We start from the raw sequence: 18,372 nt of genomic DNA on the forward strand, positions 1-18,372 counted from the left end.
AAGTATTCAGGGCCAGGTTGGATGAGGCTTGGAGCAACCTTATCTAGTGGAAGGAACTAGATGATCTTTAAGGTCCCTTGCAGCCCAAACCATTCTATGATTCTATGCAGTGGACACTACAAAGATTTTTTTCAAAATCTGCTCTGAAAACTTCAGGCACTTCTCCCGCTCTGCAGTTCCAGCAGTGGAAGAGATGCTATTATATAGCAGGTATTGGCATTCCACAGCCCCATATCTGCTTTATCTACAGCTAAATAGGTGCACATAGATAGATGCCAGTCTATGGTCCAATTACCACCACCGGCTACCACATCAGTGTAGGTTAAGTTGCTGGAGAATTCCTTAAAATGGACGAGTGAATCTGGACGAGTAGCATAGAAACACACCTCATTATGTCACTAATAGTTTTGATAGTAAATTCATTCATCTATTCTAACGATACTCCCGCTTTTCTGTAGGACGCCCTTGCACTGGGCTGCAGCAGCAGGGAAAGCCGACTGTGTGCAGACACTGCTGGATCTGGGGATAGACAGCAGCCCTCGAGACATCAATGAAAACACCCCTCTGACATACGCAATGTACTGTGGGCACACAGCATGCATCAAGCTGCTGTCTCAGGAGAGCAGGTAAAGCAAAAGTGCACATCTTACTCACGTTGCCACTGACCAGAAAACAAATTCATTGCTTTTTTTATGCTACTGTGGGGTTTGAGCCCAGGGTGATGTCTCCTTGATTCATATGCAATATTCAGTTCAAGTTTTCCACCAAAATAGCAACATTAGGATTAGTCATCTACTGAAGACTCATCACTGCGGTTACAGTGCTAGTCTGCCGATCAGCAGATGGTTCTGAACCAAGAAGATGTGAGTATAGCTCTTGCTCGGTCACCTTCATGCAGAAAATTTATCTTACAGAATAATTTCAGCCCTCGGATGTATGGCTTCCACTTTTTTTAAATCTCTGAGTACTATCTGTGTGTTCATGTAATCAGACAGAGGGACAGACGGAACACAAAAGCAGCTTTTCCACATAGATAATAAAATAAATTTAAAGTTTTCATCCACAGGATAAAGGTTTGGCCATGTTTTCTTAGCATTCTTTAGTTCTCTACCTTGATTGTCTCTTCTTATTCTGAGTTTAGATTTTTTCTGTTAAAAAGTATTTTTTTTTACCATTGCTTATGATCTTCCTCTCTCTTTGTATTTCTCATGTTTCAGCAGATGTCATTTAATTCATTTCATTTCTTCAACTTTGGTAAATGAGCATGCACTTACAAAGACATTTGTCATCACATTTCTTTGCACTTTCCCCTCCTTTCCAGTCAGCAGTTAGCAGTATTTCCTGTGTTGCAAATTGTAAGACAGGGTAACAGTACCTCTCCTCCTCCTCCTCCTCTTTCTCCTCTTCCTCCACTTCAGTAGCTCTGAAGTGTTGATTAGTCAAAATCTCATCTAAAAACTACTACAGCAACACCACTGTAGGTAATTATCTTGATAGATCTTCTGAAACTGTGCCAGGCCTCCTTAGTACAGGCAAGACAAGGGAAAGGGAAGGGGAAAGGGAAGGGGAAACGGGAGGGCAAGGGCATGGGCAAGGGCAAGGGAAAGGGAAGGAGGAAGGGAAAGGGAAAAGGAAAGGGAAAGGGAGGGAAGGAATGATGAACTAGTGCCTTTGTTACACTCTTAGCAATGACTGTGCTATTGGAAATACCGTTTTCCAAATATGACATAATACAAAGACCACTTGGTTTTTAAGATCCCAGCATGTTCTTCTTGTTATTATTGGATCTTGCCTCACCATTCAGAATAATGATTCTGCAGCTGGTAGATGCTGAAGCCAGAAAGTTTCTTTGTTTTTTTGCCTACATTAAGATGAGTGTAAGGCAATGAACCCCACAAGAAAGAGGGAAATAACATGGTATTATTTTCAGTCCTAATTTTCTGTCTCCTTGAACCACCCCTCCAAATGTATCATCGGAATCATATATACCCCATTTCATGGGCTAACACAGACAGGATTTCTTTCATCATTTGGCAATAATGACATCACATTGTGATTTGCACTTCCAGTAGACCTGAGCCAGTTCATGAGTTTCCATCCCAGAACAACAGACTCCTAAAGAAAGAAGGACGATTCAGCATGCTGAATCACATCTTCTCTTGCAAAAAGAAGAAAGATGAGCAGAAAACCAGTCAGAAGGAGAGAAGCAGAGACCGATATCCTCGAGAAGAGACCTCAGAAGTAGACGACATCATCACCACTTTCGATTGCATTATGGACACAAACTGCAAAGACATTCCAGATGAGTGTATGACCACTGCTGACTTGAAAAGAAGGAGCACAGACAGAAAGTACCTCATGCCAGAAAAGAAGCAACCAGAGTGTCAGGGACTTCTGCCCATCAGAACCCAGAGCCTTCCCCCAATCACTACAGGCAATTCCTTCCTAACTGCTTCCCAGAGCACAACGTCAAGCTTCTCCTCCAGCACCAGCACCTACTATCTTACACACAAGTCTCAAAAGAGTAGGAGTGAACACAACTTGCTGGACCACAGAAGCAACTGCCAGAGTTTGTTGGATGCTCCCTGGAACACAGACTCTAACCATCTACTCTCCTACAAAGTCTGTACTAGGACTCCTTCAGACAAACTGATAAATGGCTTAAACTCTGATAGATCTCACCATGTGCTTTTGTGCCCTCCCCGCCTTCCCTCACTTCCCAGTTCTCCATCAGGTAATTTCTTTCTTCTCTATCTCCCAAACCCTACAGTCTCCACTGATGCGGCAAGCTGAGTCAGAAAAAAACAGTAAGTCTGACCCATGATATTTCTATTTCTTTAATAACTTTTTCAGTTTCTTCTCCCTGTATGTAGTAGCAGTTGCAGAAAGCATGTGGACAGGACATCAGCTGACAGCTGAAACAAGGTGCTTAGATGTGCTTTTGGTCTGATGTGCTGTTCTTATGGCCTCTCCAAAGCTGAATTCAGGTTGCTAAATTTACAGAGACAGAGTAAATGCTTTTATGTTGTGGTTTGGAAAGTGTAATGCAACAGTAATTAAGCAGAGCATCAGAATTCTGAAGTAAACTCAAAACGAGGGTTTGGCAGGATTTGGGATCTAGTACTTTGTTTGACTTATATCCATGTTTAAATGAATCTGGCCGGCCGGCCTGTGTGCTGGAGTTTACTTCAACATATCAGTGTCTCCAACTTCATCTCCCTTGGGATTACTCCCACGCCAAAATTAAACACAACTAGCATGCCTTCTGACCACTGTAATATCCAACTAAAAGTGAGGCAAGAAAAAACAATCCCCAAACTTACCAGTACACCATTACAAGGAATAAATGTTACACAATAGGTTAATTTGCCCTCACCCCAGCAGATATGTGCCGTTATCCTCCAGTCAAATGAGCAGTGAACAGAAGCCCTGCCTGAGAAGACCCCTCAGTTAGGTCAGGTCACTATCTGAGCTTACATGATAGTGCAAACTGTACTGACTCCTAAGCAAAGGGTTCTATAAAAGAGAAAATCTTTGTTCACATCTCTAATAACGAGACTAGAGACAGAAACTTCAGAATGACAGGTCATTCTACATTGTGCAAATAAAGTCTGGAAATAGTTTTTCAGGGGAAAAAGGAACTATTCAAAAAGTTCCACTTCCTGAACATCAGGACACGTTCCTGAAAGCTTGACAGACCTGTTCTATAGGTGTCACTACTTTTTTACTGTGCACTCTTCAGCTATTCACTCAACCATACAAACCCCAAACTCCACGTGGCTAGCAAGGATTGCTCCAGCATGCTCTTTCTACACTGAACTCTGAAAGGTTCAGCTCCCATGTGGAAGACAAGAAAACCTGCAGGGCTTCTTTACAACCTAAATATAATAGGGTACAGTGAGACTGAGATATTTGAGATCATTCATATTGACAGTAGAAGGATGAATGAACTCAAACTGGATAAATGAAACCTGAGGACAACCATGGGGAAACATTTCTTGGTGGAATTATCTAGACTATGAATACATTTGATGTGGAAGTAACTACCATGTTATTTAAAATGTGATTATAGATTTTTCTTAAGACTGTAGTATACTGTATGGTTAAATCCTTGTTTGCTCTGGACAGAAGGACAGGTGGTTTTCTATGAACATCCTATGACAAAAAGCTGCAACCAGCTGAATCAGGATGAACCCCGTGCACCCACTCATCACGATCTGCACAGGGACTCGATATAGGACCAGCAGTCTAAATGCATGAATGAGGGCAAAATCACATCAATTATGGGAAATATTCTAATTGTTACAATGTGAGCTGTCTTTGCATGTCCAAAGGAAGAGTAAGGCATTTTAAGACAGCTTATTATCTTCCTTGGAGAAAAAAAAAAGCCCGAGTCTGCTTTAAGCCCAGTTTGCTGTGACCAGCTCCCTTTAATAAAACTTTCCAACAATAAACAGAGTCCTGTAGATGACAAAAAGGACTTCCACTGAGGCATGTGAATTAAAAGTTGTAAGGAGGCAGAGAGCGTCTAACAGGAATACATTGCACAACCCAGATACTGTCTAACATTTTTTCATGATAAAAAATATCTGCTTATCCCTCTTCAGGCCTATGTGTGTGGTTTAAATCTGTCTGCCCCTGTAATTAAAGCCACCTGACTTGCTTTGAACTAGAACTGCATTTACTGTACGAGCTCCAGGGCTTCCAGGTCTCCAGTGTGCTGCGCCGGCAGGACGTGGAGGGATGAGAAGCAAAGTAAGGCTGGCCCCAGCCCCGACGGCAGCACCGTGCAGGCAGCTCTCTTGGAGGAAAGATATTTCCTCATTGTTTTTTTTTTCTGCAGAAGGCTAAGGGGAAAAAACCCAACCAGCTGGTCTTTGAAGGACACTGAACTGTTAATACTCCATTTCTCAAGTCATGACTCGGAGGGGCTACATGTAATTTCCTAACCACTGAGTATCCAGGGCAGGACTATGAGTATCAAGAATCTAGGGGAACTCAATCTGAAAATTATTTTCTCAGCTGACACACAGTGTTGATTGCCTTGCATGGCCATGCCTTTATTAAAGTCAGAGCTAATTTTTGTGCTTACTGCTACTAAGGCAGCTGGCACATAGATGGGGATTTTGGGAGGTTTTTTGTTCTGTTTTCTGTGCTCCTGGAAATGAAAGATGAGTCAATTTACTAGCTGAGCCTTAGCGCTTACATAAAGGGGAGAGGCTGCTGTGAGTAGCCATGAGACTTTCCTTACTATCACGCACTGATTTCTCTCAGAATAACTACTTTGTCTTGCCCTCCGCTGGGGAAAGCAAAGATAGACTGTACCAAAAACTATTGTCAAGATTGCAGGAGTGCTTGCCAGCCACAGTGCTGAGCTCGCGTCCACAATATGAAGCATTTTGTATTTATGAGCTTTGCAATCATCCCATTTTGCAAAACGTACTGCCATCTACTTTCCAAGGGAAAAATGGTGTAAGCAGAGAAACTCCAAGTCACATAGGTAAAAGGAAGCCTGTGTCAAACGTAAGGCAGCTCTTAGCACCCTCTTACCAGATTTAGCCTCCTTCTATCACACACTCATCTTTTAGATTACCAACTTTCCAGGTCTAAGGTGACAGTTTATTACAGATTTTATTACAGCAGCCCAGTACCTTTTATTTGCTTAAACAGATAATGTAAAAAATAGGCCACTATTAAGCTTATGTTGGCATAAGCAATGTGTTATAGTCCAACAGGAAGGAAGCACTTCTTGGCCAGGAAAGAGTAGAGCAAAGCTGATCAGTGTGGCTGTTTGTTTCTCAAACTGAAGGACTGATTTACAGGCGGACATTCGTCATAACATTTACAACTTTTCCACAAAACACACGACAACATGGTTCTCCTACCTAAATGCAAAAGAAAATCAAAGAACAACCTGTAAAAAAAGTCAGTAAATAAAATGATATGCACAAGCGTCCTGCGTTTTATACTAATGAAATTGCCTCCTTTCCATTGCATTCAAAAATGCCATTGTAAATATACTCTCGGGGATGACAAAGATGATGTCTTAAAGAAAGAAAAACCTTTCTCTCCGATGTTATATGAAGCAGATAGAAAAGAAGAGCAGAAGAATACTTCCCCTGGATGCCAGAACTTTTAGACAACAAGGATTCTTTTCCAAGCATTCATATCCGCCTTGCAAACATGATTGTGCTTTGTACTGTTGTTTTGCTGCCAGATACCCCCACTTAGGAAATAAACATATCTCTTGATAGAAAAAACAGCCTCCCATCATCAAAGCCATAATGGTACATACATAATAACCCATTAGTTCTCAGCATAAGCATCGCTGAAACCAATATAACTTGAATTGCACTAATGGGAGCAGCAGGCTTGATTCTCTGCTATTTTGGAATAGATATATTTATTTCTTTGTGCACAGTGGATGTGATGTCTATAGAATAAACTTACCAATTTAACACCCACTTTTTGATCACCCTGTAGAAGTGTTAAAGACTAAATAAAGCATAAATCATGGGAAAAGGAAACCAAAGTCTGTTTCCATTAGATACATCTCATCCATAAGAGATTGTTCATGCTTTAGCCCAATACATGTCAGCTTTACCCATGGGACCCAGTAGATTGAGACAAGCTCTATCGACTGCCATTGCCTTTGGACCAGAATCTTGCTCCGTGCTGAGCTGAAGGCTGCACTATAACATGGGGGTTTGTCTGACAAAACACTTTAGCTCCTTTCACACAGAATCCATTTAGTCAGTAACATAGTTACAGAAGTCGTGACAACTACTTCAGTGCACCTCTAGGAATCTGTTCTACACTATTTTCCTGTAGCTTTATCTTGCACAGCTCAGCAATACACAGGTATTTTCAAGTACCAACTATAAAGCCACAAAGGCTTTTTATATCGTTCCATTTCTTCCTATTGCTTAAGATGTCCTACTACACCCAGCTCGTGTCTCCCCTCGTCTCTGCGTGCCAACAGAGCTTATGCTTGCTCTGCAATGAGCTAAGTTGCAACGCCATGCTGAATGAGCAGCTGTTTGCAAGACAACTCAAGACTCCTTACAAAGCTCATCTCAGGTCTGGTGATAACAAAAAAGAAAAATTTGAGGGACTCAAACGGCACAGAATAAGATCAATTCAGGAAAAGGATCTGGGAAAAATGCTGATCTGGTGCTTGAGTTTCTACTTTTTCAATAGTATTTGATGTGTCATTTATGTAGTGAAATGCATTACACCATCTAACACATTGTCTTTTTTAATAGTACAAGACCAAAGTTAACTTTAATCTTAGCCAGTGAAATGTCACAGTTGGCTAATTACACTTTCATTTTCCAGTATCTATTCTTCTTGGTAAAAATTAAATTGCCATAAACGTAGTTTATTAAGAACCAGTTTCTATCAGTTTTGCTATGTTTTCATCTGCAGCAAAACCCTCTCAAAGCTCATCTTTACTGCTGATATACTCCCAATAGTCTCATTTTCCACTGAGCAGTTGAACTCCATTTGTGTTCTAGTACATAGAAAGGCTGAGACCCTGTTAGAAAAGTTTGCGAACTAAAACTTCGATGAAGAAATCAAATCAACCTAGTTGAATATTTCTAGATATTTTGTGTCCAAATATTCTTACATGGACCTAGTTACTTGACCGTGCCTGTTTTAAGACCAATTACTATATTATATGAGAGGATATATGATAAGGGTACACATGAAGGTTATATTAAATCAGTCACTCTTTTTCATAAATGTAAAGAGAACAAAGCAACAGCTTTTTTCAGTTCGTGGTTTCTTGTTATTATATATTTCTGAGAATTACTAAGTAAGTTTTCTTTTTTTCTAGAAGCCAGACATCTACAGTGCACTGTATTATTTACAATTATTTTCATATGGTAACATATTTTTCTTTCACAGGTAAAAATTTTCAACAGATGCCCATAGATGAACCCAAAATAAAAAACCTTACTCCTGTACGGAACAGCCTAGCTCCCATACCCAACCACTGTGCTCACAAAAGTAAGTACAGGCAAGTCTCAGTTACAATATCATTATGTGTGCCCCCATCACTGGCATCTGAGTGCCTGAGAGAGGTTTCATGTTCCTTTTTCACAGCATCGTAGAATGGCTGAGGTTGGAAGGCACCACTGGAGATTGTCTAGTCCAACCCGCCTGCCCATGGAGAGGTCACCACCAGCAGGTTGCTCAGGATCACATCCACTTAGGTTTTAAATACTTCTAAGGACGGGGACTACACTACTTCTCTGGGCAACTGTTCTAGTGTTTGACCACCCCCAGAGTAAAAAAGTCTCGTGTAACCTATTTGTGCCCATTGACTCTTTCCCCATCATGGGACACCACAGAGAAGAGTCTGGCTCCCTGTTCATTACTCCCCTCAGTCAGGCATTTATACATATTGACAAGATCCCCTGAGTCTTCTCTTCTCAAAGCTGAACTGTCCTGGCTCTTTCAGCCTCCCCTTTGAGGCTGGACACTCCAATCCCTTAATCATCTCCATCGTCCTTTGTTGGACTTGCCCCAGTATGTCCTTGTCTCTCTTATGCTGGGCCCACAGAATGGGACACAGCACTCCAGATGTGTCTCACCAGTGCTGAGTAGAGAGGAGGGATCACCTCCCACGATCTGCTGGCAACACTCCTCCTAATGCAGCCCCAGATACTGTTGGCTGTCTTTGCCGCACGGGCACACTGCTGGCTCATGTTCAGCATGTTGTCTATCAGGGCCCTCAGGTTCCTCTCTGACAAGCTCCATTCCAGCTGTTTGATCTTCAGCATGTATTGGTGCAGGGAGTTATTCCTCCCCAGGTGCAGGACTTTACATTTCCCACCTTCAGCTGGACTTTGTGGTGCTGATCACAACCCTGTTCTCCAAAGAGTTTCATAGATTTGGCCCAGTCGAAGCGATATATGTCAACATAGAGGAGCGTTTGGTTCTACATTTATTTTCCAGAGCAGAGGTGACTGGAATTCTCACAGACACAGGATTTTTCACTCTCAGTTTCACTCTTGATTGCATATGCCTGTATGACTCAGGTAGCTTTTCACAGGGGGCAGGACATGATGACTTACAGGAATGCAAAGAGATGGATGACAACAGCCTAATGACTGCATGGCAGAGAAAGGTTGGATATGTGAGATGAAAGCCAGGATAAGGAATGACTCTTCTGCAAACAGCATGAAAAATATGATATTTTATCATGACACTGATTTTTGTGTCCTTTTGCTAGCAAAAATTAGAGGGAAGAGGACTGGAACAAGATCATCAGTTTTCCAGAAACTTTGTCATTTTCTGAATGCGACATAGGTGAAAAGATGTCCCTCTGTCTTAAGCACAGCAGATAGACTAGCTTTTACTTGAGGGCAGGAATAATTCATTTCTCTCATTCTAACAGCAACTGGTTAGGGTTACCTTCTGTAACACAGGAGCTAAAATAAAGGGATTGGGAGAGCAGCAGACTTTTTTTCCTCTGCACTTGCAGACAGCTCTTCATTCCCAAGGCAGTAAGAAGCGAGGTCCCGAAAAGCAGGGAAAGCCTCACCCTGCTCCCACAGCCCCGGCAGAGTCTCAGGACTTAGTGAGTGTCCCAGGATGGACCCAGCCAGCGTCTGGGGCGCTCTTCACATGCAAACATAGCCCTACTCCCAGCAGCATCCTGCTCGCACAGCCTTGTGCTCCGCTAAGCGCAAATCCTCCAATGTATTTTGGATGAGGATTTGCAGTTTACTGTTTGTCATCCTGCAGATCAGCCAGGTCCTAAAGCATTCACAATTCAGAGCTAAATTTAAGAGTCATTTTCTCTCATGATCTGAGTTTCAGAAGCAATTCTGCAGCTATAACAATATTACTAAAAACGAAACAGCAGAGGTAGCTTTATAGGGAACATCAGATTGGGTAGGGGAAATACAGAATTCTGCACCGCTGCTGCACAGTAAATAATAGAGGAAGAAGAAAAGCAGAGACATGTGGAATACTGAGGTGGTATTCTCTGTCTGCTCAGAGGAAAGAAAAGAATCTAACTGCTTTCAAAACCCCAGCTCCAAGTCTTCTATTTTTAAGCTTTCTACTAACGTTCTCTGGGTCTTCTAGTTAAAACATAGTTGTAAACAAAATCCTAAAAAAAAAAATATTTCATAATCACTGGTGTTCTTGCAGTAATTCATACAAACAGCCAGGATTTTAGTTCTAGTCTCATGCCAAAACCTGTGTTTTATGAATAAGATACAATTATCACAGTTAATAATCATGGTTCAATTAACGAACACAGCACATTTATCCAGGTGCCATTACTGCTTGAACATCAGTTCAGGCCAATAACAGAAAAACAAAGTTATTTGCAAAATAGGTTAAATTTCTTCTTTGTTAATACAAATGACACATTTCATCCTGGAGCTTTCCGAATAACTGTTTCAGAGCCAAGATTTCACTCATCCTCCATCCAGCCCTAAAAATATTACTGTTCTGGACACAGCCTTTATCCAGGCAAATGCCTCCAGCAATGAAGTTTGAAGATAAACATTTGTGTTTCTCTAGTATTTTCGTTACACAAGATGTGTGCTAAAAACATGCAACAAAGCCAGTGGGGGAAAAAAAGCAACCAGGGAGCTAAACAAAAAAAATAAGCATAAATTAGAAAGAGAACTGAAACTACTCAGAGATTAACAGAAAGAAGAAACATCTCCCAAAAAAAGGAAGGGCAATGAAAAAAAGGAAGAGATGCTTTAATCTCTAAGCAAAACCATTTAAAAATACAAGTTAGAAAGAGGATAATAGGAATGAAACAATAGCCTAGGAAGAGTACTGGAGTGACTTTAACCCATAGTTCATGAACTCACACCCTCCAGGTGTTCCTAGGGCCAAAGAGGTCCCTCACATGGCTTCTTGAGTAGCCTCAGGACAGCCTGGCATCTCTTACTCTGCATGCTGCTGCTCCATCCCCAGCACACCCTTTCTATCTCATCATGCAACGCTCCCAAGGACCCCTGGAAAACAGGCTTACAACCATCACATGCTGCTCACACAATGCCAGAATAACTTTCCAAAAAAATATGGGACTTCTAGAGAATGCTGCTCTCACTTCTTCATGTGGCTTAGAAGGTCTGAAGCCAAAGTGACGTTACCACTTGCTGAACAACAAAAAAAGAAAAAAAAAAGAAAGATATATTTCTGCAGATCCTTTAACAATATTTTCTGGGGATCAGTAGTTGTTTTTGCTGTTATTCATCATGAGCTGAAGTTTCTTCTTTCCCAAGTTAACAGCAAAGGATTCCACAAAGCACCCTCCTCTGCAGAGGGCCACCATGGTCCGCTGCTTGCAAAAGGAACAGAGTCTAAGAGTACCTCCTTCTGCTGGAGTACATACCCCTTGGGTAATGCCTCCCGGGCAGCTTTATTCTTGCCTCTGCAGTTGACAATAGCAGCCACTCGAGAGTCACTGCTGAGTGGAAAAGGCTCCATGAATGAGTCACTCTTATTGTACCACTAGGTGCTGGGTAACTGTCTCTGCCCTCTGAACATGAATAATTACTGCTGCTTTCACTGTACATAGCTTCTGGCAACCAGCCTTAAGGGTTCTGTCTTTCACAGACCCCAGTGCTGTGTCCAGGCTCACGTGTCTCAACACATACCCTAATACCAGCCATTTTATCTATTATTTCAAAGCCATCCATATACTCATCCTGAAATCCTTATTGAATATCCTGAATTGAGTACAGTATGTAGGACTAGATGGAAAGCATCAACGTTTGGATGCTGCTTTTTAGTTCTTTGAATGAGCATGGGTTTGTGATGGCTAGCCGGTCATGAGGGTGAAGTTAAATTACACTTCTTTTGCATTACTTAAACCCATCATTAAGGACTTACCTAGTACGTAAAGTGTTCCAGAGATATTTTACACAGGTGCAAACTTTGAATGCATGAACGTATATATGCCTGTGCTCCAAAGAGGGAAACAAGTAAGCCTCTCAATATGCATTTGGTTTACACACCAAAATTTCAATGAACTCAAAGCATTCTATCATGTTGCAGAAAACAAACGGGCTCATTTATTGTATTTAGCCCTTCTGCCTTATTCACACAAATTCAATACCAACTAAAGCAAAGTATTAATGGTCTGGGGTATTTTTTTCATGGAAAGGAAAACTAAGAGATTTCTTGAACCTCTGAACACAAATGAACCTTGAATATGACCCATGAATTACACTGCATTGCCAAAGGCCAGACAGCTCTAGTAAACACTGTCTGGTCAGGCCACCACAACTTGAACTGTACTGAAGTTAGCATTAAAATAAGAAAAAAATCTACCAATTTTTTAAACCCTCTCTATAAATGTTCTGCTTTGCCCCAGATAGAAACCTGGTGAATCTTAGACAATTACTGCTCCAGATAAATAAATAATGAATGATGAAATAAGTATATGGCATATGGTACAGGGTAATATGGCAAGAATAACTTCAGCCTCTTTTGCACAATGTATATAGTAAAAAATATGTAGATGCAAAGCTTTTTCAGTGCCCACCACAGACATTAGAGAGGCAACATTTGCTTTCAACAGGGCAAATTTCTGACTTGTTAATTATATACTACGTAAATCTACAGACACAGAAGGGCTTGCATGACAAGACTGGTGTGTTTCTGCCTGCTGAAGCACGGAATCTGCAGGGTTCCTGCTCGAACTTCTTCATTATATTTCTGACTCGGGCACAGTCTGTGTCCCCAGTTACCTGCAGGACTGTTACTGCCATAGCCAGTTATTCTCCATCTTACATTTGGACTTTTGGTGGTTCGGGATTTCGTTGTTTGTTTGTTTTCCCTAAGTGTAGTGGTTTGCATTTGCCTTTGCTGACTTTCATTAGCTGAATTTCTTACCGCTTCTCCAATTTATCAGGTCATTTTGCATTGTAAATCTGTTCTCCGGTAAATCACACCTTGAGTGCCTTTTTTTCATTAGGTGTGTGTCCACATTATAGTAATGGATCTACCTTATTTTTTACAAAAATTTGTGACAAAGTTAATAATCCATCCTTATTAAAACCACATAATTTCTCACTTCTCCTGCATCTACTCCTCCAGTGATCCAGTTTGTTGGTTTTTTTTATGTTTCTTCATGAGCAGTGAGAAGGCAGACTTCATAGGTTCAAAGATTCACTTCTGAGAAACACCAACTGTGGTCAGGATTTTAGGTTAGGTCAGGATTTAGGATTTTTTGGGTTAGGTTAACTGACTTTAAATTCCTTAAGTCCCTTTTTCTTATCTTTTTATTCTACAGCTGTCAAGAAACTCCATCCACTATTCTACCTATGAGTTTAGCTTGGTTTGGGGATTTTTTCAAAGAGCAAAATTGACTTGTAAGGTCCAGTTTATCACAGGTGCATTGACTGCAGTAGTTACTCAGTTCATACCAGTTCATTATGTCATCTGTTATTTCTAATAAGAATTAGTTCATTTATCAGTTTATCCTCTATTAAAACAGTCCAAATCTAGATTAACTGCAGATGTTCCTCTGGAATTGCACAAGATTTTCATTGTGTTAAGAGAGAATGCTCTTCTCCATTCCTCATTTCTGTAGAATTTCCCTGAACCTGCACCAGGAAAATTCCTGTCAGAGATTATGAAAAGGGAACAATCAAAGGGGCTGCCAGGCATAATGCAAACATGGACACCCAGGTTTTCATTGAACCTGACGAGGAAATGGAACGACAAGGACAGGCTGAGATGGTCACCTGTCTCGCAGAATGCTTTATAGCAGAATTCTTCCCACATGTAAAGAACAAGACACAAGCATAATACCAATCTGAGGACAAGTGTTTTGGCTCAGAGAATGGTTTTTAACACCTGATCACCAGGAAGCATTTCTGATTAGTTTCAAAGGAGGAAGCCAGCAAAATAGACAGAGAATCTGAATAACCTTCTGGAGGCTGCCATGACTAGTAAGATGAAACTCAAGGTAAAACATCTCAGAGGAAAACATTAATAGTCTCTCATATATTCATCACAATAGATGCAGATGGAAAGAAGTGACAGATGGAATGAGAAATGCAATGAAGTAAAAATTAGTGTGAAAAATTGCAAGGAAGATTCTGTAGCCAAAACAGAGATGGTGCTAACTCCAGTGTGGAGCTCTTCAAATGGTTAAACTATTTGTATACAAAAAGCTTGTGAAAAAAATGGAGAATTAAATGAAAATAAGCTAATGCAATTCACAATAAATTCCAAGGCAGAGAAAAATAGGTCTACAATTAAGGTTTTGAATTGTCCTTTTAAAAAATTAGGAAATTAGTTAGTCAGTTGCCTGAATCCTGGTCACTGAGTGACCATGAACCAGATTAGGCAAGCTAAAGCCCAGATAGAATTAAATCTGGCTAGGGGCATCAAGGATAACAAGAGACACTTCTATAAGTACATCAGGGGTAAAGGTAAGACTAGGGAAGACATGGGCCCTCTCAGGAAGGAGACAGGAGACCTGGTTACCCAGGATATGGAGAAGGCTGAGGTACTGAATGACTTTTTTGCCTCGGTCTTCACCAGCAAGGGCTTCAACCACACCACCCAAGTTGCAGAATGCAAAGCCAGGGGCTATGAGAATGAAGAACTGCCCAATGCAGGAGAAGATCAGGTTCAGGACCATCTGAGGAACCTGAAGGTGCATAAGTCCATGGGACTGGATGAAATCCACCCACGGTTCCTGAGGGAGCTGGCAGATGAAGTCGCCAAGCCACTTTCCATTATATTTGAAAAGTTGTGGCAGTCTGGTGAAGTTCCCGCTGATTGGAAAAGAGGAAAAATAACACCCATTTTCAAAAAGGGAAAAAAGGATGACCCAGGGAACTACCAGAGACTAACCAGAGACCAGTCAGTCTCACCTCTGTGCCTGGCAAGATCATAGAGCAGATCCTCCTGGAAACTCTGCTAAGGCACATGGAAAATAAGGAGGTGATTTATGACAACCAACATGGCTTCACCAAAAGCAAATCACACCTGACAAATTTGGTGGCCTTCTATGATGTTGCCTCAGCATTGGTAGATAAGGGGAGAGCAACCGACATCAACTACCTGGACTTATGCAAAGTGTTTGACACTGTCCTGCATGACATCCTGGTCTCTAAATTGGAAAAGCATGGATTTGATGGATGGACCACTCAATGGATAAGGAACTGGCTAGATGACCACACTCAAAGGGTTGCAGTCAATGGCTCAATGTCCACATGGAAACTGGTGATGAGTGGCGTTCCTCAGGGGTCAGTACTGGGACCAGTGCTGTTTAACATCTTTGTCGGTGACATGGACAGTGGGATTGAGTGCACCCTCAGCAAGTTTGCTGACGACACCAGTGTGGCACAGTCAACACACAGGAGGGAAGGGATGCCATCCAGAGGGACCTTGACAGGCTTGAGAGGTGGGCCCATGCAAACCTCATGAAGTTCAACCAGGCCAAGTGCAAGGTCCTGCACCTGGGTCATGGCAATCCCAAGCACAAATACAGGGTGGGCAAAGAATGGCTACAGAGCAGCCCTGAGGAGAAGCAGTTGAGAGTGTTGGTTGATGAGAAGCTCAACAGGAGCCAGCAATGTGTGCTCACAGCTCAAAAAGCCAACTGGATCCTGGGCTGCATCAAAAGAGGCGTGACCAGCAGGTTGAGGGAGGTGATTCTGCCCCACTACTCCGTTCTGGTGAGACCCCACTGTCAGTACTGCGTCCAGCTTTGGAGTCCTCAGCACAAGAAGGACATGGACCTGTTGGAACAGGTCCAGAGGAGGGCCACAAAAATGATCAGAGGGCTGGAGCACCTCTCCTGCAGAGACAGGCTGAGAGAGTTGGGGTTGTTCAGCCTGGAGAAGAGAAGGCTCTGGGGAGACCTTCTATCAGCCTTCCAGTACCTGAAGGCTGCCTACAGGAAGGACGGGGAGGGACTCTTTTATCAGGGAGTGTTATGAAAGGACACGGCATAACAGCCTCAAACTGAAAGAGGGTAGATTTAGATTGGATATCAGGAAGCAATTCTTTACTGTGAGGGTGGTGAGGCACTGGAACAGGTTGCCTGGAGGAGTTGTGGATGCCCCACCCCTGGAAATGTTCAAGGCCAGGTTGGATGGGGCTTTGAGCAGCCTGGTCTAGTGGGAGGTGTCCCTGCCCATGGCAGGAGGGTTGGAACTAGATGATCTTTTAGGTCCCTTCCAACCCAAACCATTCTGTGATTCTGTGAATGAAGGAGCTTGATGATTTCAATTTAGAGAAGATATAGAACTATATCAACTTAAAGCACAAAAAATGTTACCCTGCTGAGTGTGAGGTGGAGATTAAGGATGATCTAAATCCACAGTTTCTTACAAGACTGCTAATACACACAAGACATACAGCAGCTGTGGCTCTTTTGTTTCAGTGTGGGTCTTAGGGTGCTACAGGATAATGGGCTACTTTTGTGGCCTGTGACTTGCAGAGCTTGTGTGGACCTACCTTCATGACTGACCGTCTCTAGAGTAACCCAGACACAGTATCGCAGGTTCTTCCATTTCATCTTCCGAAGATTTTGATCAGAATTTACCCTAGGAAATAGAGCATCCTCCCACAAAGGTTTTGTTAAATATAATATATTCCCATAGAACATTTATGTTTCAGTCAGCCTGTGGTTTTGATGAAAAAATATCTTGTGGAAATCTCCCCAAACAGACCAAGTCTCCTTCAGTCAAACTACGGATTTCCTGCTTATCAAAAGTGAACCTTTAAACTTACCAAGTCTTATTGATCATCAAACGTAATGTAAATTGCTTAACACTGGAGTTTTCTTCAGTTGAAGCTTAGCCCTGACAGGCTTTAGTGATTTTTTACTGATATTTTTCAAATGCAGGTTTGCGTACACACAACACAAAACAAACAGTTCAAAGAAAGTAGCAAACTCGTTTGCAAAAATGTCATGCTTTTCACTTTCTGTGTACTCTTTCTCTCTTTTTCTTTTTCCTCTAGTTCAGCTACCATCTCAGGGTGCCAAGAAGTTTAAGTCCCTGCCTTTAAATTCCCTAAGGACTGATGCAGTTATTCTCCCACCAGCCCCAACCTCCAGATCCCAGAAAAGGGGACATTCTCAGAGTCATTTGCTCTATTCTCTCTTGCCTGGACTATCAGGAGAGCCTCTGAAACCAAGCTGTGTCCTACCTGCTATCCCATGCCAGAAGAAATCTAACCCTGCAGAAGAGCTTGAGAGATCTCTCACCAAACCAGACGCTGAAAATTAACTCATTACACTGGCCTCAATCAGCTGAAATATATCTAAGAGCTTGTTACAAGATAAATGTAAAGTAAAATCTCATTAATTTGCACTAATGATGCTCTTGTTAACTGGAGTGTAAATAAACAAAAACCAAGAGAGAGTAGCACATCACAAAAGCGGCACTGTGTATTTATATAGGCATTTTCATTACAGTTTTCATTTATGATGAAATTATTAAATCAATATTTAATGTGTTGTAAGACTATTTTGTGAATGGAATCCTCATAATGTGCAATCTTGTTGCAGCAATGTGCTGTTAAGCCTTTCACAGAAAACAGGAACAAAGAGTAAGATCTTCTGCATGATTTAAAAGTCAGAATTAGGGAAATACAAATTGACAGGGATTCCCTGCAGTCTGTAAATGCAAAGGTGCTGATTCTGAGGCTGTGTGCCATCAAAAATATCTTTTTAAGATTAAAATGATAAGCTTAAAATAAAAGTCAATTTTAGCAAATGAGGAATTTTGACTCTTTGTTTTTCAAGTATTTCCCACATTGTAAGTTTGTGGGTTTTGTGAATTCAAAAAGCTAAAGAAGTACAATGAAACACTAATCCCTGTGGGACAGACAGGACTACAGCACACATTGTTCAAAACTGTTCATTGCACTGACAGATTTATGTCTCTTCCATTTAATTCTTCATATTCCTCAGTGACAAAAATGCAATTGTGCATTGTTATGTTCATAGAACAAGGATTGCATGGTCCTGAGTTATTATGCATTATTTCATCACTTCGATCACCAAACCGAAGAAGGAAATCTAACTAGACTGCTGTTCAGTCAAAAGCCTTGGTGAGTGCTAGAGGCCTTTGACTAAACATTTCAGAAGACTGTCCTTTCCTAAAGGACGACAAAGACATCTGCCTGTGCTTGCTTCAGGATTCTTATCTAAATCTTGCCGCTATTACTCGGGAGACTTCCCCACTTCTGATTACAGAGGGGCTGTGGGCATTACTGTGGGCAGGGGGAGGGGGGCATCGTCCCCTTTTGTCACCCCGTCTATACCACCATTGCTAGTAAACCTGTCCTACATTAGATCTACCTCAGCAGCTCATTCAGCCAGGACACGGCATTTCTGTTTATCTCTAGATAAATGTT

General features: G+C 41.7%; 1 protein-coding gene across 2 annotated transcripts in view; it reads left to right on the forward strand.

Annotated features, from left to right (window-relative positions):
- ANKRD55 (ankyrin repeat domain 55) overlaps positions 1–17,656 on the forward strand; it is a 49,568-nt gene extending 31,912 nt beyond the window's left edge. For both annotated transcript variants that reach the window (XM_063321005.1, XM_063321006.1), the window contains 4 exons: positions 459–626; positions 2,070–2,734; positions 7,912–8,013; positions 16,972–17,656. In XM_063321005.1, the coding sequence (XP_063177075.1) occupies positions 459–626; positions 2,070–2,734; positions 7,912–8,013; positions 16,972–17,240 (1,204 nt within the window). In that variant the 3' untranslated portion in view covers positions 17,241–17,656. The remainder of the gene's footprint in view (positions 1–458; positions 627–2,069; positions 2,735–7,911; positions 8,014–16,971) is intronic.
- The last annotated feature ends 716 nt before the right edge of the window (positions 17,657–18,372 follow it).

The sequence above is a fragment of the Chroicocephalus ridibundus genome, chromosome Z, assembly GCF_963924245.1.
Source record: "Chroicocephalus ridibundus chromosome Z, bChrRid1.1, whole genome shotgun sequence".
In the NCBI taxonomy this organism is placed as follows: Eukaryota; Metazoa; Chordata; class Aves; order Charadriiformes; family Laridae; genus Chroicocephalus; species Chroicocephalus ridibundus.